The 21,389-nt window shown below is 37.6% G+C and overlaps 6 protein-coding genes across 6 annotated transcripts; 4 read left to right on the top strand and 2 right to left on the bottom strand.

Annotated features, from left to right (window-relative positions):
• The first annotated feature begins 1,046 nt into the window (after nt 1-1,046).
• LOC110857115 (zinc finger protein 816-like) lies at nt 1,047-3,154 on the top strand. The gene is made up of 3 exons (XM_035857779.1): nt 1,047-1,911; nt 2,009-2,416; nt 2,475-3,154. Exons 1-3 carry the CDS (start codon nt 1,813-1,815, stop codon nt 2,856-2,858), a joined length of 891 nt encoding a protein of 296 aa, XP_035713672.1. The 5' UTR covers nt 1,047-1,812; the 3' UTR covers nt 2,859-3,154.
• Nucleotides 3,155-3,206: 52 nt separating this feature from the next.
• Nucleotides 3,207-5,414, bottom strand: LOC118438040. The gene is made up of 4 exons (XM_035857727.1): nt 5,208-5,414; nt 4,416-5,035; nt 3,941-4,053; nt 3,207-3,633 (listed from the first exon to the last, which is right to left on the bottom strand). Exons 2-4 carry the CDS (start codon nt 5,026-5,028, stop codon nt 3,358-3,360), a joined length of 1,002 nt encoding a protein of 333 aa, XP_035713620.1. The 5' UTR covers nt 5,029-5,035; nt 5,208-5,414; the 3' UTR covers nt 3,207-3,357.
• A 952-nt stretch (nt 5,415-6,366) lies between these two features.
• LOC118438147 (zinc finger protein 525-like) lies at nt 6,367-8,285 on the top strand. Its single transcript, XM_035857961.1, has 3 exons — nt 6,367-6,720; nt 6,799-7,206; nt 7,650-8,285. Exons 1-3 carry the CDS (start codon nt 6,622-6,624, stop codon nt 8,031-8,033), a joined length of 891 nt encoding a protein of 296 aa, XP_035713854.1. The 5' UTR covers nt 6,367-6,621; the 3' UTR covers nt 8,034-8,285.
• Nucleotides 8,286-15,455: 7,170 nt separating this feature from the next.
• Nucleotides 15,456-16,824, top strand: LOC110857114 (zinc finger protein 431). The gene is made up of 3 exons (XM_035857672.1): nt 15,456-15,639; nt 15,760-16,167; nt 16,230-16,824. The coding sequence occupies exons 2-3, from the start codon at nt 15,790-15,792 to the stop codon at nt 16,611-16,613; spliced, it is 762 nt and encodes a 253-aa protein (XP_035713565.1). The 5' UTR covers nt 15,456-15,639; nt 15,760-15,789; the 3' UTR covers nt 16,614-16,824.
• Nucleotides 16,825-16,898: 74 nt separating this feature from the next.
• LOC110857307 (zinc finger protein 816) lies at nt 16,899-18,712 on the top strand. The gene is made up of 3 exons (XM_022105922.2): nt 16,899-17,100; nt 17,177-17,584; nt 18,082-18,712. The coding sequence occupies exons 1-3, from the start codon at nt 16,981-16,983 to the stop codon at nt 18,463-18,465; spliced, it is 912 nt and encodes a 303-aa protein (XP_021961614.1). The 5' UTR covers nt 16,899-16,980; the 3' UTR covers nt 18,466-18,712.
• A 652-nt stretch (nt 18,713-19,364) lies between these two features.
• On the bottom strand, nt 19,365-21,379 carry LOC110857212 (pancreatic triacylglycerol lipase). Its single transcript, XM_022105824.2, has 6 exons — nt 21,188-21,379; nt 20,967-21,112; nt 20,638-20,892; nt 19,838-20,086; nt 19,589-19,766; nt 19,365-19,516 (listed from the first exon to the last, which is right to left on the bottom strand). Exons 1-6 carry the CDS (start codon nt 21,295-21,297, stop codon nt 19,471-19,473), a joined length of 984 nt encoding a protein of 327 aa, XP_021961516.1. The 5' UTR covers nt 21,298-21,379; the 3' UTR covers nt 19,365-19,470.
• Nucleotides 21,380-21,389: the final 10 nt, after the last annotated feature.

Genomic DNA, 21,389 nt, shown 5'->3' with positions numbered 1-21,389 from the left:
TGAATATTATATTCAACCCAATTGTTCATATTTGAGTTTGTTTTCAAAATTTTAGAAATACAAATCACGACCGCTGTTAGTTAGTGCAAAAGTCGCCGGTTGAGAAAGCCAGATGGAAACATAAGTTGTCGGTTCCTAAACATAAGTTGTCGGTCGATTTTATGAAATATGAGGCTGCGTAATTATAACATGGTGTCTCATTTTTCCCACATTTTCATCTTGTAATCAACAACTCTTTCACGAACAGGGACGAAATGCATTTTTCTAAAACAACAAAATTTAATTTATTTAACCGCACCCTCTGAAATTGTAATTTCTGGAATATTTAAAAAGCTCAATACAAACATAGAATACAGTTACACTGAAAAGACCAATCTAGAAATGTACCATGCTAATTTTAGCATAACAAGTTAAATCATTTTTGCGCTGGCTGGGACTCAAAATTCTAAGAAAATCCATGTATATTTATTACTAAATAGAAATACAGCGACAATAAATTGTGGCTATTTGTATGCATGCCTCTTGGTTCTGGTTGAAAAATGTAACCTTTTTCTGACCACATATTTTCAAACCACCATTCACTTACTTCTCTTAAAACTTTCGTAGTTAAACGATACTATGTAATAAACAAGGCCCCAAAAAATGGGAAATCTTAGTGAGTCAGAGCAATCACAGTTAATAAATAAAATTAGATTGAATAACTTTTTCATCACCGCTCATTTTTCCTGGAAGCATTAATTAATCATTTAGAATAATTGCCCCCCCCCTCAAAGGGTCTGGAGATTTCATCAGAATAGGAATTAATAGGATATCCAAATTTATATATCGAAATTGTAGATTTTCAACTCTACTTCAACTTTTCAACTCTCAAATTCGCAGTTCACAATTATATTTAATATCGATTAATTTAGCCAACTCTCGTTCAATAGTAAAAACGTCATCTTGTAAGCTCAATTAATTTAATGAATGTAAGAGTTCATGCGTATGCAAAACTAAATTTACAATGGACCCAGTAAAAATTATCCCGAGAGCGGTGATGCAAAAGTTATTCAATCTAATTTTATTTATTAACTGTGATTGCGCTGACTCACTAAGATTTCCCATTTTTTGGGGCCTTGTTTATTTAAAACTTGTAATTGGTTGTCAAAGACATTATTTTTACTGCACAACCGCCGTTATTATCGGCACCCTGAATATATTCATTAAATTTTTGATTTTCAAACTTGAATAACGCCGTTATTTCTCAACCGATTTAAGTCATTTTGCGCTTAAAATGTCCGGAATGACTTTGACTAAAATATTTTCAATAAGCGAGCATGCTGAGATGCACCACTTATGAATCATAAAAATAAATATGTTTTCAGGGGAAAATTTTTGCACATTTTGGCACATAACTTGGGTAAACATCAAAAATTCGCCAAGTCGACTAGCAAATCTTTTCTAAATTACCTAACAATGATCTGTGCAAAATTTCATCACAATCGGTTGAGAAACGGCCGAGAAATCGACTTATATCGCTTTTTTTGGGTGGGGTAAATGCATACTTAGCAATTTTTTTTCGTTGTCAGGTATTTGCCTCACTAAGAAAAACTGGACATAAATGAGTGGACACCTTCTCCCCGTTTTTATATTTAAATAAGCCAGATTCAAACTATTGCTCAAAGTTTATTGAAAATAAATTAGTACAGCTAACATGCGAAAGTGGGAATTTGTGCTTCCAGATTCCAAATAAGGTTCGGTTTCGAGAAGTATAATTTTTAACGATTACTTAGTAATCCGTAAGTTCATAAACTTCCGTAAAACTTTGTCTACATGGATATTAAGCCAGTTAAAAAATCCGGATGTCCCAAGTTCTCTAAAAAGTCCAAAGAAAAGGCGGACGTTGCCACACTTGCGAAACTGAAATGTCAGGTGAGGGTTTAGATTTTAAAATTTTAAACTTATTCCATAAATTCAAGTTTCCACATACATATGTAACCAAGTCACAATTTGCACATGTTTTGCTCAGATTTGCAGGAAAATTTTTAAAAATCCAAACACCCTACGCCTTCACATGGCGAGGATTCACACCAGCCGAGAACGACCCAGGTGTCCCACGTGTCATCGCGTGTTCTTCATTTCTGGCAACCTACGAGAGCATATTAAAGCCGTCCACGGCACGAAGGAACGACCTCGTTTCCCATGCACGTTCCCAGGCTGTGACAAAACCTACCTACAAAAGAGTGAAGCTGTGAGACACGCAAAAATTGAACATGCCCAAAATCCGGTCCGATTTCGGTGCACACTTTGCGAAAAAGAGTTTAAAACTAAGGGAAAACTTGGGAGACATATTCTCAGCCATACTACAGAAAAACCGCACAATTGTGCCACCTGCGGGAGGAGTTTCGCCGAGGTGGAAACCCTGAAATCTCACGAGGTAAATATTAGTTAAAAAAAACGTGCGTTAAAATTAAATACGCATTATAAATTTGCAGACAACACATTTGGACAAATCTGCCCGAGACGTGTTCCAGTGTCGCATTTGTCCTCAGATCTTTCTAACTAAAAGTGGACTACGACGCCACATCCGCGATGCGCATGAAAATCAGAGGAATTACCCGTGCGCATTTTGTGACAAGAGATACTCGTGCGCATCATACTTGAAGGGTCACGTGGAGAGAAAACATGCCACGAATAAAGAGCTGATTCATTCCTGCGACAAATGCGAGTACAAAGGTCATGCAAAACGCAATTTAGCTCAACACGTACGAATCCATAATGTTGAGAGTTGGAGGGAGTGTTATTTTTGCCAGAAGAAGTTTGCCAGATTCGCGGATTTGGTCAAACACTGTAGTCGAATTCATTGTCTGGAGAAATGAGAGAGTTAATTTGTTTCATTTGTGCTTATACTAAAGTTTCCTCTTGGTTTATTGTAGTAATTTTCATGTAAAAATGTGTTTTAGCTTTAGTTTGAATATTACGTTTTTGTAATTTTTGAGTTAATCCCATTCAGAAATTGGCGACATCCCCCATTCTGTATTTTGTATGGTAGTCTGAGTCAGAATTTCTGCTCATAATTCGGCTGGCGCATCGAGGCGTTTATTTGACGGAAATTTGCCCATGAATACTTTAACGCTGTCCAAAAATTGCAACAAAATCAGAACATATTTATTGATTAAAGAATTACAACTGATTTGAATTTCATACAAATGTTTATTATCCATAAATTTTATTACTTAATCTGCTATGACTCCTACATAAATCTCACTCATAACTTATGAGTCCTAAGTAACTATGTACACATGGACGACGCGGAATCTAAGTATGTAAATTTAAATTGAATAGCGTTTAAATGTTCAATATAGTTATAACATGACATCAAAGGTAAATTTGTATCCGTTGTGTAATTGCTTTACGACAAATGGGACAATTTGACAATCCCACGGAGCACCTCGTACAGCAGAGATGTCCACATTGAAAGGCCATATTTTTCCTGTGCACCATGCAGATGGGGCAAAGAGGATCCACTTCTTTGACGGGTGATGAAGCTTCCGGTACGTTTTCGTTCGTTGATGAAGTGGGCGTTTGACGATCGGGGGAAAATTCGGTTCCACTGCTTTGGAAAGACAAGTTGTAATTTTCTCGTGTTGCTTCCTGTTTGCAATGAAGGATAACATAATATCACAACTTGTCATTGATCCCAGATAAATTACTTTTGAAATTTTGATTAATTAATTAATTTATTAATTCATCCACTAACCAAACTGCCCTGTGAAAGAAAATTTCGAAATGATGTACTGAATTTTAGAAGTAGAGGTGGGACTTATGTTTGTCATAATAAATAGTTAACTAGGAATACGATTATTGACTCGTAATATATAGGTGCAAACTTATCAAAACTTTGCTCATATATACACGCTCACTTGTCGTCATATTTGTCTTGCGACAAATATTTTCATACCTGTCTCAGCCTCCTTGCCTTTCGATCGAGCTCCGCGTAATCATTGGTAGGAAACATGATAACAATGAATTTCCTTATGTCCTCATTATACTGTTCCGCAAAGGCGACGAGACCTGAAAGATAAGTTCATATGTAAGTGGGTGCATGTACTTAAAATGTTTCAATCCTTTCTTGTGAATAAACACGTATGATGCATATGCGCATTGGGTATATACATAGATTTAGGTATAAAATCAAAGCTATTTTACCCTATGCCACCCTATGCCACTACGATCTATTACGATCACCCTGGAATTTGACTACTCAAATACCCAGGCTTATTTTTATTGTTAAATGATTTTAAGATATCTTTTAAAATATCCACAGAATTGGAATGAAGATAATTTCAACCCTTCATAGTGACCTTATAGTGGCCATATCTTTCACCGAAATTGGTCGCAAATCCTTCGCATATCAATAATAAAAAATTGTTCACCTTTTCCCGCATAGAATGACGCTTCCGACGATGGAGGCTCGACTTCAAACGGAATTTTACGATCGTCCTTAGCGTATGCCAATCCACGCCCAACGATAAAACCAGCATTTCCATTAGTTTCAAACCCATGGACCCCGTTTGCCAAGGAAATTGTCCCCTGGTTAAAGAAAATCTTTCCAATGGAGCACGACTCTCCGAAAGCGATCACTTTTTCGTTAAAATGAACAGCTTCTATTTCGCACTCATTTGAAATAAAAATTGTCCCTTTGTTGTTTGCAATTTCAGAAATTTTTGAACCCGTTCCGATACTGATAACGGCCTTGTTTGCCTTCATATGAACGATCTTTACATTATTTTCGGTATTAATTATCCCAGAGTTACGATAACACGAGGCTATCGAGGAACCCGCACCAACAGTTATGGTTCCCTTGTTAGCTTCCATATCCGAAATTTTACATGCCCCCAGGAACGTTATGGATCCCTCGTTATAATTGCAGTACTCTATAGAACATCCAGCTCCAACGATGATGTCGCCCGAATTTACGTTGATCGTGCGGATTTTAGTTTTTGGGGGAATTTGTAAAGTTGTGGTGTTTCCGTTGTACGTGGCCATGATGTGTCTAGATAAATGCGATTATTAATGTGTTTTTTTTAATTTCTTAATAACCTTAGAAGCAAACACAAAGTGATACACAATTTCACTACAGCCCTTGATCACAAAATTCTTACCAATGTGTTTGCACTTATAAATATTAAAATGCTTTCCTGAAATGTCGATGCAAAAATGCTTACTAGAATTTTGTAATTCCAATCTTTTAATCGGCGTTGTGTTTCATAACATAAGCAAATAGATGGCTATATACCAGCACGACACGATGTAACTAAATGTGGTAAAACGTAAAGAAATAGGTGACCAAATGTATGCAGGTTGTACAAATTTCTGAAATATAAAACGGGTTTGAAAGTTAGAAAGTTACATTAACTGGAATTTTTATTATGTATATGCTGTGACGGTGGAGAATCGATTAATTTAAAACCATTTGCACGTTTACATACATATGCACATAATACGCATTAAATGTTACATTAATTAGCTTTGGATCAGACAAAATCTATCTCTCACAAGTGCTAAGCATTGTATGTATTTAGCATGTGGTCCGATAATAATCAATACTTGTGCCTGATTAGATAGACCGTGAACGTCACTGTGTTCTTCAGATGATACGAAACGTGACTAACACACAAGTCTGATGACATATAATTACTCACGTCAACTTTTTGTTTAAATTCTGTAAGTTTAAAAAGTTGATAATGAGTATGACTTATACATATACACATAAATTATGAACTTTTGAAGATTTTGGGTCTGACTCTTTTGCAAGCTATGAGGGTTGCAAATTCTTAATTTGTCATTCTTGAGAAGCAAATATTTCGTTATGAAAAGGCTTTATTAATAACATTAGGATTATATGAGTTGCATGTACATAACTAAATGATTAACCATTTCATTTTCTGGAGATATGAGACTACCCCGCAATTTCAATTTCCGGCTGGTTTCTCAACCGACACATCTTGCACGAAACAGCGACGAGATGTATTTTTGTACAGAGACAAAGAAAACTTGATTTATTTAACAACATCCGCTGAAATTTTAGTCTTAAAATGGTAACAACCACAAGACCAATCTAGACATATACCATGAAAATTTAATCGTGAGCAAATCAATCACTTTAGGGTTGGTTGGTCAAAATTCTCAGAAAATCCATGAAATCCATGCTCACATTTGTATGTATGTATATGTGTATATACATAGGTATGTATATAAATAGAAATATGGCGTAAATAAATCGTAGCTATTTTTATGCAACGCGACATGAATTTGTTAACCATTTCTGTGCATTCCTCTTGGTTCAGGTTAGCAAGCGCAACCTTTTTCTCACTACAGACGAACCCTCACTCTCTTAAAACTTTCGTAGTTAAACGATACTAAAAAAAGCGACGTACTTAATGAAAGGATACGCATGTACCCTCTCCATATTTTAAAATTTAAATAAGCTAAAACAAACTTGATAAAAGTTAATTGGGCAAGTTAACCAGATTAACTTGAAATTTGTGTCATTCAACGTTTACTTTTTTTGAGAAGTCAAATTTTTTAATAATAATTAGAAGTCTGTAAGGTTAATACTTCAGTAGAACTGAATCTACGATGGATATTCAGCCAGAGAAAAACTGCGAACATCTCAAATGCCCTAAAACGCTGAAAACAAAAATCAGATGCGATCCCGATGCGAAAGCGAAATGCCAGGTGAGCGTTTACATTTTAAAAACTAAAGCAGATATTCCAATTTCCTCATAACTCATAATTTGCACATGTGTTGCTCAGATTTGCGGACAAATTTTAAAAACTTCTAGAATATTACGCACTCACATGGCGAGGATGCACACCAACCGAGAGCGACCCAGGTGTCCCACGTGTCATCGCGTGTTCTTTGATTCTGCCAACTTACGGGGACATATTAAAGCCGTCCACAGCACTTCCGAACGACCTCGTATCCCATGTACGTTTCCCCATTGTGAGAAAAGCTATCTACGCAAGAACGATCTTGCGAGACACGTACAGATTGAACATTCCCAAATTCCGATCCGATTTCGGTGCGCACTTTGCGAAAAAGAGTTTAAAACTAGGGCAAAACTTGAGAGACACATTCTCACCCATACAACAGAGAAACCCTGCAAGTGTACCACCTGCGGGAAGAGTTTCGCCTGCATGACGGCCATAAAAGTTCATGAGGTACACATGTCTGGAAAAATTAGTTTACAAAAAAACATGTGGAACAATTAAGGTTCCCATGGATGACGCGTTGGCGCGTAATCTCACTCTGCCCCTATTCAATGTATTCAAATGCAATTTCTAAAATCGGATCAACTCCATGAGTTTTGAGATAAATGCAACGTTTGATATTTTAATGTAAAGCTAATTTTTGGTACTACAAAACCTTGGTGTTTTGAAAAATTAGAAAATACATTTTTGAAAAAAATTAGTGTGCAAAAATAGCAAATGAATACCAAAAATTAGCTTTACATTAAAATATCAAACGTTGCATTTATCTCAAAACTCATGGAGTTGATCCGATTTTAGAAATTGCATTTGAATACATTGAATAGGGGCAGAGTGAGATTACGCGCCAACGCGTCATCCATGGGAACCTTAAACCATGCATTTTAAATTTACAGATGTCACATTTGGAAAAATCTGCTCGTCCAAGGTTACAGTGTCGCATCTGTCCTCAGACCTTCTTAAGTAGTCGTGGCCTACAACACCACATCCGAGTTGTGCATGAAAATCAGAGGAACTATCTGTGCAGATTTTGTGACAAGAAATTTTCCACCTCACAAAACTTGAGGGGTCACGTGGAGGCGAGACACCTCACGGATAAGGTTTGGATTCACTCCTGCGACAAATGTGAGTACAAAAGTCACTCGAAAGTCTATCTAGGTCAACACCTGAGACGTCACAATGCTACGAAGAGACACGAGTGTTACTTTTGCAAGAAGCAGTTTGTCATGTTCCCAGAATTGGTCATCCACTGCAGTCGAGTTCATTGTCTCGAGAAGTAAAAAGAGTAAATTTGGGTTTCATAACTACTTTTTTTATTTATTTTTAAATTAATCCCATTCTGACATTGGCGGCGATAGGCGAAATCCACCAATCTGTTGTTTTGAGTCAGAATTGTTAACAATAATTTAGTTATTAATAAAGAATTGAGGCATTTCACCTGTCGGAAATTTGTACATAAATATTTTAACCGTTTCCAAAATTGTAACAAAATAAAAGCATATTGATTAAAGACATAATAAACCGTAGTAACGTTAGAAATAGCTCGCCCTGGAAGTATAACTTTGCACCAAAGGCACAGAATAAACGCACAGAGTGGTCAGAATTGGGATTTCGTTTTGCGTCAAAGGTGCAAAATAAGCCGACAAGGGAGTAGGGAGATACATAGTTTCGACACAGTTTGGTATCAATAGTGGAAGATAAGCGTGGAAAATAGATAAAAAATTTCAACATAATTTTTACACTTATCCATCCCCGATGCAAACGCGGTGTCAAGATTTCCCAATTGTTCCTGCCAGTTATTCTGTAATTTTGGTGCGCTTTTCATCGATTGACCCAATTGTTTTGCACCATACAAAATAGACAAACTACCTAAACATAATTTTGATACAATTATGCATCGATGGTGGAAAATTTTATTTAAAAATCAGTACGAAAGACATTAAGAACCGCACTTTACAAAAAACTATATAAATACGTACGAATAAAAAATATATAAATAAGTATTATGCATTGATGGAACTCTCGTCAACATTTGTGCATTTTTATTATACTAAAATTCCACCGGAAAAGTTCAAAAGTTTTTTCGGGTTCAATAATAAAATCCACTACGATTAAAGAATTTGGGTCCACGCTAAATGTCAGGCTTATTTACATGGAAATATGAACTGATTAAATTTATCTTAATTTAGAAAAAAATTAGTGCATACGTAGGTATGTATGTATGGCTTAGCAATCAGCCCTTTGTTACGTATACAGGCCCTAAACTGGGGGTGGGCGAGCAGGGCATTTGCCCGGGGCGCCAAGTTGTCAGGGGGCGCCGGCAGGCGCCCACACAAGCACTAGATAAGATGGGTTATTTCGGATTATACAAACCCAAATTTTGACGGGAAAGTAAGGAATACACACAGAATTTGTTGACATTAATTCTAAATTGCAAGTTGTTGGAGGACGGAAAAGCTCCTTATAAGTTACCAAGTTTTATTTCTGCATTGTGGAGAAGTACACTGAAGGCCCGTAGATATGATCGCTAATAACCCCATAGCCATTTCGATCAAATTCTCGATTTATACACTAGCCTTTGAACTGGTACACTCTTAGAAACTTGGTATTGAAAAAAACTTAACGGTATTGATACGTGACTCTACCGCCTTGGTATTAAACAGTTATACCATATTGGTATAGAACCGGTATTGAAATTATACCCCATGGTAATAATTTTAATACTAATTGGTATTAATTTTTTTACCACGTAGTATTAACTCAATACCGGATCAATACCACGCGGTAGAGTCACGTATCAATACCAACGGTTATTGATTTTTTTAAGAGTGTAATTGCGTCCCAGAGCAGGTATATTTTTTATACGTCATTGAAGCCTTGCAAACAGCTTTCACAGTGCGGAACACTTTGGGGTCAACTTTAGGACTAGGACCTATCCAAAATTTAGGAATTTAGCAAGCGGACCCACGTCGCAGGTATAATCGAACTTTCGTAAATGTTTTGAGTATTTGTAATTTCAAGTGTCAATTGTTTTGCCAACTTGTGCACAGAGGTCGACGCCATCTACTACACACACACACGGTACTACTTTAGGCGCCGACCCTGCTGGGTAAAATTCTCGTTACGCCGTCGCCGAGTAAAATTTGGCGCCGATTTTAATTCGGGCTGAAGATTTAGATTTTAGTCTATATTCGCACATGTCGACAATCCACATAACAAAGATATTTACGAGGGTTACATTCAAGGAAACGGGCCTTCAAAATTAGTCCTTTTCAGCTACAATCACCCCGATTCGGTGTTTATCCCATGTTTACTCTGTCCTTCCAAGGTTGGTGTACACACTGAAGAAAAATTAACCCCGGCGGTCACCCTCCGTCAAATTGACGTGGCGTGGGACGCGCTAAATTTGAATCTTCAGGGGAGAATAATGCAGCAGTTAGGTTCAAAAAGTATCCAGCAGAAGGGTGAATGCAGCCCAGCTTTAAGACATTTCTATACCATAGATTCATCTGACTTTTGCCCGTTGTCCATTCTCCGACAAAAATTCAACTTTACTTATTCTTACTGGAAGCTAATCAACAAGACAGTTAGCACAGATATGATCGGAACTATTAGCTTCAGCACAATTCTTGCCGATAAAACTTTGCGCCATATGCTAAAAAATAATTTAGGGATTTATAACGTGAATATTAAAATATTCAAATTTTCCGTCGTTGCCGTATTTCCATCGGTGACGAATAGCTTTGCAACATATTTGCTACCATTTGATTCAGCAACGTGGATTCTCACTGTCATTTCGTGCATACTAATTTCAAGCTTAATTTCGATTTCGGTTTATGATTCTGGATTCAGTTATCGGTTTGGGTTGAATGAATACATTTCCAAAGACCTATTTGAAGTTGCCGCAATGCTTTTGGGGCAAAGTGGAAGGGGTGATGCCACAACAATACTTGGTAATAAAAGCGTCACTCGGATTATTTCGACCGTTTGGTTGTTTGGGTGTTACATTCTAATGGAAAACTTATACCAGGGGGCAATGTTTTCATTTTTGACGGTTCCTGAGATGCCCAAAGTACCCCGAACGATGGAAGAGCTGATATCTTCCAGGGTCCCAGTATTAACGACGAGCGGTTTCGAAGACTATATCATTCCCCTGAACCGATCGACGCGCACCGTTGTATACGCCTCGATCCTTAAGGGTATCCTGATACCAGAATTGAAGTCGGCAATGGCGGCAAATCCAACGTATCAAAGGCCACTCGATTCCTTGGATAAGAGACTTACCTTTATCAACCTCATGAAAACCTTAGTAGAAGAAATTATTCGAAATATTTCAAATTCAAAACCTCTACAGAAAAATTTCGAAACGAGTGAAACATTTGCAATATTGAATGACGCAGAAGATTTAAGATTTTTTTCGGAGCCGATTAGATTTCTGGGTAAGCGGTTTGTCATCGATGGTCAGGGTGACGCAAGGTTTCAAACGATCATTGTAATACGCGGGTACAGAAATTTCATATTTCCCCAGTTTTACTCTACATACAATAAACTGGTGGAATCAGGGTTAATTGAGACATGGAAGAACTTATACTGGAGATCACGTCGACTAAAGCGAATGAGAAAGTATGGAAGTGAAATGTTTAAAAGGTACTACGCCCAAATTACCAGTGATATTCAGTTTCAACCAGAGTTTGACGAGCTAGTCTCCTTGGAAGCCTTGAAGTACGCGTTCGCCATATGTGGGACGGTTTTGTGTGCAAGCGTGATCATTTTTGTAGCCGAGTGGAGGGTCAAAATTTCCAAGATTTTTGCAAAGTTGAAAACAATTTTTGGCAATTTTCTGACCAGGTGGGTAGAATGGTTTCGTAAAGTGGCTAAAGATTTGGGTGTGTCTATCGCTCGAAAGTTTGCCAGAATTCAAGTGTACGTATATTTAAATTCAAGCACATAAATAATTGTGCGACCAAAAAGAGTGGTAAAATAACTTGTAACGAGTGATTTAGGTTGTTTCCTAAATAATTATGATTCTTGTACTAATTTGCTTTCATAGCTTCTGCAGAAGAAGTTCTTCTGACATTGTTTCAGAGTAAGCCAATTTACGTAGATAAAATTACATCTCGATGTCTTGTGAATATGTTTCTATGGATCAAGTTTTTAAAATGGAATAAAAATGAATTAAATTAATCACATATTGATTTAAACCAGTTTACCTGCATAATTTCCCAATTTTCTTACTAGAGACTTGAATTTTGCTGGGTTAATTTTTTAGTGAATAACAAATTAAAGTTATTCACAGGACGGAAAGTTTGTTTTCAGATACACAATCTTGAAACCATTTATTAAGCAATTAAGTATAGGTAATAATTTAGAAACTGTAGAAAATTTATGTAACCATTACATACAGTGCTGGCCACGAAATTACGACACCTAAAGTTTTTATGATCATTTTGCGAACCTGCAGACCAAAAAATCTAAAATTTTCAGAAAATGGAGATTTTGTGTCTGGGGTATGTCAAACAATTCATTTATTTCTGACAATTATGTATCTCTAGAGTTAGGAGCGAAATTCCAATTTTCAGGTTGGACACGAAATTACGACACCTAAAACCCGTTACGCTTCAAAACTTGATTTGAAAATTTCTAGAAAACTTAGCCATGTGCGGATTTTTTTATGCAAAACTACAGCCCATATTACATATTATAATGCATCATGTATTTGTAGGTTTCCGGTTTTACGTATTTATGGAGCGATTTAATAGAAAACTACTTTAATGATTTATGGAAGTGTCAAAATCGATGTCTTATGGGAAAATGGCAAAAATTTAAATCAAATTTCTTTCGCCATTGGAAGGCCTCGTTGTGTAGTCAAAGTTACCAGGAATTAGGTTAAGATTATGGCTTCAAGTTGTACAAAAAGGGGGAGGGATCGGTAAGTGACATCGTCAAATGAGGAGTTTTTGCTGAAGGAATCACTGCTTTGAACCCATCCAAACAAAGCATTGACAAATCAAGACTTTCATAATCTCGTGGGAGTGTTTTAAGGGTTTTGACATGGCCAAAACTGTTAAATAATTGACATATGAAAACAAAATCACCCCTAACTGAGAAGCCCGAAGTAGCAAGACTCGGGTGGACTAAAGATAGCCACGGCATTGATCCAAATGAAGACCATCTTCAGTGACATCGCATTCAGCGACGAGGATTAATACAATTAGGACTGTCTCAACTGATTCGGGATATCGGTAGGGATATTGGGATATTGGGATATCGGGATATCGGTAGGGATATTGGGATATCGGGATATCGGTAGGGATATTGGGATATCGGGATATCGGTAGGGATATTGGGATATCGGGGTATTGGGATATCGGTAGGGATATTGGGATATCGGTAGGGATATTCGGATATCGTGATATCGGTTGGGATATCGCTGTATTAGGATATCGGAATATCAGCTGGGATATTGGGATATCGGCAGGGATATTGAGATATGGCGGTGGTCGTTAACTGGATTTGGTAAGCCCCCATACCTCGATATCCCAATATCTTGATATCTCGACCAATATCCCAGTATTATATCAAGGGTATCAAGATACCGAGATATTGGGATATGGGGGTGGTTGTTATCTGGGCATTGTGGTTAACTAGGTTAGGTAAGCCTCCCAACTCGATATCCTAATATCCCGACCAATATTTCAATATCCCGTCCCATGTCCCCGTATTCGAATATATTATCCGATCTTAAAATACTGGGGTACTTCCGTGGTTCAACTCTTTTTGGATCTAAGGATACTAGGATATTGGAATTAGGACTCCTAGATATTCGGGTCGTATATTGAGGGATCGGATCACGAGTCATGCAAGGCTTCAGCCCAGCCCAATCGCTAATATTGAGTAAACTCTGTTTCAATTCTGGTAATTGCAGCGGGAAAGCCACATGCCCAGTTACTTAACATGGGCACGTGACTTTCCCGCTGCAATCACCAGAATTGAATAGTTTAGTAAGGAATAACTGATCGCAGATTTAAATTGAATTTCATCCCGCCCAATGTAATCAAGTGGGCACGTGATTTTCGCGCGAAAATATCCTGCGATCATTTATTCCATAATAATAGCCAAAAGCTAGGTAGTGAGTAGTATACGACCGCAGACGAGGGGAATCTTGATTTTTTTCACTTTAACGTTCGTCTCAAATTCCTTTCACTTCCACAGGCGACAAAGAGTTGCAGTTAATATTTTCAAAAATTTAATTGGTGGAATTTTGAAAATTAAATATACTGTTGCCCGGCGGGAGACGGCTTATACGCTAGTACAAATATATGAAGCAGAAGCATGCTTATAAATTCATCTTATACCCTTCACACACATTATCATGATTTTGTTGGAAGATTTAGTTTATTTACTGCAGCTTAATTTTAATGAAGGACGTAACATTGCCAATTTTTTGGGGGTTTGAGCGAAATAAGTAAGTTATACAGATGGGGAGCTCGCTCCGCTGGATACGAATTTGACCTTAGATAACCCCGGAACGGTTTGTCGTAGAGGGTCAAAATTTTGAACAGACGAGCATGTTGTCCTCAACAACTTTTGTGCAAAAGACCAACCCTCTACTTTCAAAAATGCCTCCCCCACAGCCCCTAGAAGTTGAGAGAGTCATTTCAACTTGTTCCAACAAAAATCTCACCCGTGTTTGCAAAAAAATTTATTCAAATTTTCTGTTGAGGAATGAGAGTGAGTTATTAGTGCCATTTGACGAAGAACTAATTTGTCTACAAGTTACTAATTGGGTTCGAAGAGCTTACTATACGACAAATGCCGAAAAAAAATTCACGAAATTTGGTGCTTTCCCGTGAGGAGAACTTTTGTAAACAGTTTATGGTTGTGTGTGCAATGTCCGGTCGTGGTGTCCTCCCACTTATCAAAGTACCCAAAAAAGTGAAGGAATCTGTAAAGTATTATGTTGACCGTGTATTGAAACCACTTTTAGAACAACAGTCTCCTAATTTGCGTGGTAAAAAAAATAAATCAGGTGATTTTTCATGATCACGCAATGTCTTCCCAGACGGCAAAGTTCACCCAAGATAATGCAAAGAACCTTGAAGCTAGATTCGGAATAAAAATCATTTCGAATAGTGAAATACCTGTACAATCCCCCGATGTAAGTCAAATGGACTTCTTTGGGGTCGGATACTTGAAAAGAAAAAATTTTCTGGGAGACCGGATTTTTTAGACGGAGTTTGGAAAGAGTTGAAACGAGTGTCTCAACTTCTGTGGGCTGTGGGGGAGGCATTTTTGAAAGTAGAGAGTTGAATTTTTGCACACACGTATTTGAGAATAACATGCTCCTCTGTTCAAAATTTTGACCCGCTACGACAAACCGTTCCGGGGTTATTCAAGGTCAAATTCGTATCCAGCGGAGCGAGCTCCCCCTGTAGTAAGTACGGACGTCTTAAAACCTAGCTCTACCACTGCATGATTGTGGGAAAGAGGTGTAGAATTACTTAAGTAGCTAATCCCACTTTTTCCAATAAAATCTAATTCCAAAATCTAAAATCCATCTAACATGAAACATCCGAAATAAATTGATCGACCATGATGATGACCCGTCGTCTCAAAATCTCAACGCACAAACTTTACGGAGAAAATACATATTAGGTACTTTTACAAACCTTGTATCGCATTGCACCCCGGCCAGAGCCAAACTATTTACTTGTCGGCTCTTCCTGAACGAGCCAAAATTTTAGCTGTTGAGTTTCTGTTCTTGTCCTCTGGAATTTAAATTATTATTTTGAAGTAGTTTTACTATTATCACGTCACACAAAATGGATTCAAGCCCAGCAAATAAGTTCAAGTGCCTTCATTGCTCATTGACGTTTAAATACAAAAGTGATTTTGACAAACAAACTGTACTCGCAAATATGCAAATTGATAAATAATCGGATTATTTATCAATTTGTATATTTGCGATTATTATAATTCCCCCCTTTTTCTGATTATGTTTTTTAGGTTTGTAGTAAGATTTTGAAGACCCCTTACATGTTGTCTCGTCACGTGGCACTAATGCACACCAACCGGATCCGACCTGCTTGCAATATTTGTAACAAGACTTTGTCGAACCAGAAAAATTTACGGAACCACATTGACTTCGTCCACAACAAGAAGGAACAACCTCGTTTTCCTTGTGGGTTTCCTGGCTGTGAAATAACCTATCTTTACAAGAGTGATGTTTTGAAACACGTGAGAGCTGAACATGCCGAGAATCCGGTCCGATATCCGTGCACACTTTGTGGAAAAGATTTCAAAACGAGGACTGACCTTGGGCAGCACATTTACACCCACACGACTGAGAAGCCTTTTAAGTGTGCCACTTGTGGGAAGAGTTTCGCCTTCAGGAAAGTCTTGAGAAATCACAAGGTATTTGTTTCGTTGGAAAAAAATAGTAAACAAAATATTTATAATGCATATTTATTTTATAGAGGACGCATATTCAAAAGTCCAGCCGAGAAACACTCAAATGTCAGCTTTGTCTGCAGACTTTCCTCACTAGAAACGGATTGCAGGGCCACGATCTTGTTATTCATCAAAATCGGAGGAATTATCGCTGCACATTTTGCGACAAGAGTTTCGGGGGTGCTACAGATTTGAAGCGCCACGTGGAAGTAAAACACAACACGGATAAGGATGTCAAGATTTATGCCTGCGACAAATGCGAGTACAAGAGTCATTTGAAACGGTATCTAGCAAAACACATGGGACGTCATAATATCGAGAATCGGATTGATTGCTACTTTTGTGCGAAGCAGTTTGTCCGTTTCCAGGAATTAGTGCAGCACAGTAGAGTTCATACTTTAGAGAAGTAAAAATTAATAACCTCTGATGAAATCTGTTCCCTAAAAATTATGTATGTTCTTTCTTGGTACCTGTAGTAGTCGTAGTAATTGTGACGCGTTGTTAAGATAATTGATGGTTAGCTTAGATTCTATTACCCAGCATTTCAGTGAGAGATATATGTGACAAATTTTATAATGCTTTTCCAAAATTGTAATAAAATAAAATAGACGCAGAACTTTATCATTCAGAATATTTTTTTTACAAATGTTGTATCGCGTTTCCCCGAGAGCCAAACTCAGAATTTGTGAGCTCTTCTTCCAAAATTTGGCTGTTGAGTTCTCATTCTTGCCCTCTGGAATTGAAATTATAATTTTGAAGTAGTTTTACCATTACCAAATGGCTTCAAGCCAAGAAAATAAGTGGAAATGTATTCATTGTTCGTCAACGTTTAAATACGAAGGTCAATTGGATCGTCATCTCGTGACACACGACCCTAACACAAAAGTCAAATGCAAGGTAAATGTGTTCCTTAATTCTAATTACAAAAGTACAAGTTAAGAATGAAATCCTCCTTTGTTGACTGTGTATTTAGATTTGTGGGAAGATTTCAAAGAATCCTGCCACCTTATCTGCCCACGTGTCATACATGCACACCAACCGGATCCAACCTGCTTGCAATATTTGTGACAAGCCGTTTTCGAACCTTGCCCATTTACGGAGACACATTGACACCGTCCACAGCAAGAAGGAACGACCTCGTTCACATTGTGAATTTCCTGGTTGTGAAAAAACCTACCTGGACAAGGATGCTATGTCGAAACACGTGAAAACTGAACATGCCGAGAATGCTGCCCGATTTCCGTGTTCACTTTGTGGCAAAGAATTTAAAAGCAGAGGGGACCTTGGACACCACATTTCCACCCACACGACTGAGAAGCCTTTTAAGTGTACCACTTGTTGGAGGAGTTTCGCCTTAAGGAAAGGCTTGAAAACTCACGAGGTACTTATTTTGTAGGAAAATAATCCGTAAACAAGGGTGTTCTCTACTATGTCTCTCCGTTGCGAAACGCAGCCAAAGTTGCCGTACCGGAACTATGAACTTGTACCCTTGCCGGGAAACATTCATAATTTTGGCTGTAGGCACCTGTCTCTGGCTTAATTGACAATTCTTATTAAAATAATACACTTTTGTAGTGTTTAAAACATATTTTTAAACACTAACTGCTATTTTTTTATTTATTTTTTTTCGAATTAAAAAAATTGTTCTCAAATTTCGAAGTTTATACTTTTTACACACTACAAAATTGTATTATTTTATTAAGAATTGTCAATTAAGCCAGAGACAGGTGCCTACAGCCAAAATTATGAATTTTGGCCCGGCAAGGGTCCAAGTTCATAGTTCCGGTACGGCAACCTGGCTGCGTTTCGCAACGGAGAGACATAGCAGAGAACATTTACGGACCGTAAACAAGATATTCATGTGCATTTATTTTACAGATGACACACATTCAAAAGTCTAGCAGAGAAACCTTCCAATGTCAACTTTGTCTGCAGACCTTCATCATTAGAGGAAGCTTGCAGAGACACATTCGGATTGTTCATGGAAATCAGAGGAATTATCGGTGCTCATTTTGCGACAAGAGTTTCGCAAGTGCCTCAGGTTTGAAGCGTCACGTGGAAGCGAGACACACGGATAAGAAGGTCAAGATTTATGCCTGCGACAATTGCGAGTACAAGAGTCACTCAAAAGGCAATTTAGCTCAACACGCGAGACGTCACAATGTCTCGAATCGAATGGATTGTTACTTCTGTGGAGAACGGTTTGTATATTTCCAAGCATTAGCCAGGCACTGTAGTCGAATTCATACTCTAGAGAAGTAAAAATGTAATTGACAGCAATTTCCCGATGAAATCTGTTCCCGGTTTTAAAATTATGTGTACTCTTGTTACCTGTAGTTGTAGTAATTTGTGAAGCGTTGTTTTGATAATTGATGACTAACTTATATTTTATTACCCTGCGTTTCAATGAGCGATGAGAATTTTTTTTCGACAAATTGTTTTATCCATTTCCAAACTTGTAATAAATAAAATACAAGAATGTTGACTAAAAATGATTACAATTACTTACTTACAATGGAACCTTTTTTCAAGCTACACCGGGATCGATTAGCGAGTTATGTCAAAAAATCAAGCTAAAAATTAGGAGTTACATGACGCTTATCTTTCCGTTGAATGGCCCTTTTGAAGAAAAATATTAGAGGTCAAAGTTCACACGAGCGCCTTGGTTTTTGCCCCGTGGAGGAAAAAGCAAGAGAAAATTTGCTCAAAAATCGAACTTAACCGCCAATATTTTTCTTCAAAGGGGCCATTCAACGGAAAGAGAAGTGTCACGTGACTTCTGATTTTTAGTTTGATTTTTTGGCATAACTCGCTACTCGATCCCGGTATAGCTTGAAAAGAGGTTCCATTGTTAGTACTGATTTAATTCATTTGTTATCAGTACGAAATAATTTAAGATGAACAAGTAAGCCTGATTTTTTAAACGAAATAATCTTGCATAATCTATCTATCCACCACGATAATAGATAAGTACACATTTGTATGTAACATGTTAATTATGCTGATAAAATTACAGAAAAAATAATACACAAAGAAACAAGCAGCAGAGTAAAATTTATTTTGTAGGATTGCATATTTAGAAAAATGGAGGAAAAGAGGGACAAACTGACCAGACCAAATTGACACCGCATTGAATATTGAATTTCTACACATTGTCACGATTTTGCTTGCAGGTTTAAGTAGTTTATTTCGATTTAATTTTAATCAAGTAACATTGCCAATTTTTTGAGGTTTCAACTAAATAACTAAAATCGTGATCATCCATAATTATTGGAATGTATCCGTAACGGTGACGTGATAGCTCCCAGTCGTTCTAAAGAATAAATCGTAGTTAGTAAATAAAATTATGAATAATTTCATAAAAATATGCAATTAAACTACCCACCTTGGGAACACGTAATGTCCGAAACTTGCCATCTTCCACCAACAAAAATCGTTGCAACTAGGGTTACAGAAACATGTCGGGCTTGCCGCAGGATCCGTAGTTGAACATGGACAGCCAAATTTCAAGCCGGAAATTGTAGCCGCATAAAATTTCCAGGAATACGAATGGCTGCAATATCCTGCAAACAATGAAAATAGTCTCATTTTCCCTATATCGAAAACCCCCCAATATTTAAGCTCCTTTTTTTACCTGGGACGATCTCCACAAAATTGCATCCAGGTTGATTATTCCCCCCGTTGATGTACACATCCAAATCGCCCGATCCCGTTCTCGCCTCTCCTAAACCGCCACGATTCGTATGGTAAAGATCGACAAGGTCAGCGTCTGTTTTGTAGAGAACTAGAGAGGTGGGATAGGTGTCCGCGTTGGCGGGATCGAGACCCGTCAGACGGCCGATTGGGGTGTAAACGACGTTAGAATATTTTCCCGCATTCCCAGCTTTATACAAAATTAAATAGGTTATAGTTCTGTAACGTTTTTCCCCATTTATAATTCAGTAATAATATTTGTTTCTTATTGAACTCCATAAAACTTAAGTCAAATTGCTATATTTTGTCATAAAAATTCGACAAGCGTCTATTTCTCTATCATATCCTCACCCAAATATGCACAAATAATTACCCAAAAATGAGGAAATTATGATTGAAATTGTTTCTACCAAACAATGGCGGCGGAAGATGACGTCATCGGGGGGACATTAGCGTTGCAGGATATAAGAAGGCGGGACTTCTTAACATTGACAGAATACCAATGTCCCCCCGATGACGTCAACTTCCGTCGCCACTGCTACCAAATATAGAAATCCAATGACTTTTTGTAACTTTTATAAATTGATGAGACCAAATTCATGGCATCAAAATAAGTAAATATAATTCTGAAGTTTGACACTCCTTTTTAACAATTTTTTTTTGTAATTTCACACCAACGACGGAAATTTGTAATGGTTTTCTTGCATACGCTGTAACTAATTATGTTATCAAATTAATTACCGATATGTGCTCCCATACTGTGACCAATGATGTGGACGTTTTTCCTCTCGATGCGCTTATTAACGCGAAGAAATTCCACAAATTCGGCAACTCGGACGCCTACGGGGGGAACGTTTGCTGCCACGATGGGCGCCAAGACGTACATCGCGTAGGGCAAATTCCCCGCCAAAAGGGGCGAATGACCCCCCGACATGGACCCCCAGTCGAGCACGATTACGTTGGTTTGACTTTTACCCCAATTTTCTCCCACGAGTGCTGAAAATTTGAAGGATTTTTAAATATTTTCAAATTTCCACTTCATTTTTCATGTAAATAATTCTTCTATTTACATTCCATCAAAGTGACGGACATGTTGGACGGATAAGATGACAAGAATCCATCGATAAGCAGCGTCGTGGGGCGTCCTTTCTTCAGCTTTGACGCCTTTAAGGAGTTGGTATCTCCGTAAACGATTTCAACTTTTTCATTCGCATTCCTGCAAAATTTACATTTGTACAAGTTTTAGGAAATTCATAAACCAAAATTTCTTAGAAAATATTTTCTGACTTACCGGAAATAGTAGAATTTCAAGGTGTTCACATCGCTGGATACGCCATACTGGTCACAACGACACGACGCCACGAAACCGGCGAGAAATAGGGAGGCGATTTTCAGAAACATATTTTGGCGCAATTTGCAAATTAAATTTGCAAAGTTGTAGCAACCGAATGTCACCCAAAAATGAATACTTGTCCAAAGTGTGTATGTAGTAT

Source organism: Folsomia candida, unplaced genomic scaffold (genome assembly GCF_002217175.1).
Source record: "Folsomia candida strain VU population unplaced genomic scaffold, ASM221717v1 Fcan01_Sc018, whole genome shotgun sequence".
NCBI classification, from domain to species: domain Eukaryota; kingdom Metazoa; phylum Arthropoda; class Collembola; order Entomobryomorpha; family Isotomidae; genus Folsomia; species Folsomia candida.
This window is presented reverse-complemented; position numbering and strand designations above follow the sequence as displayed.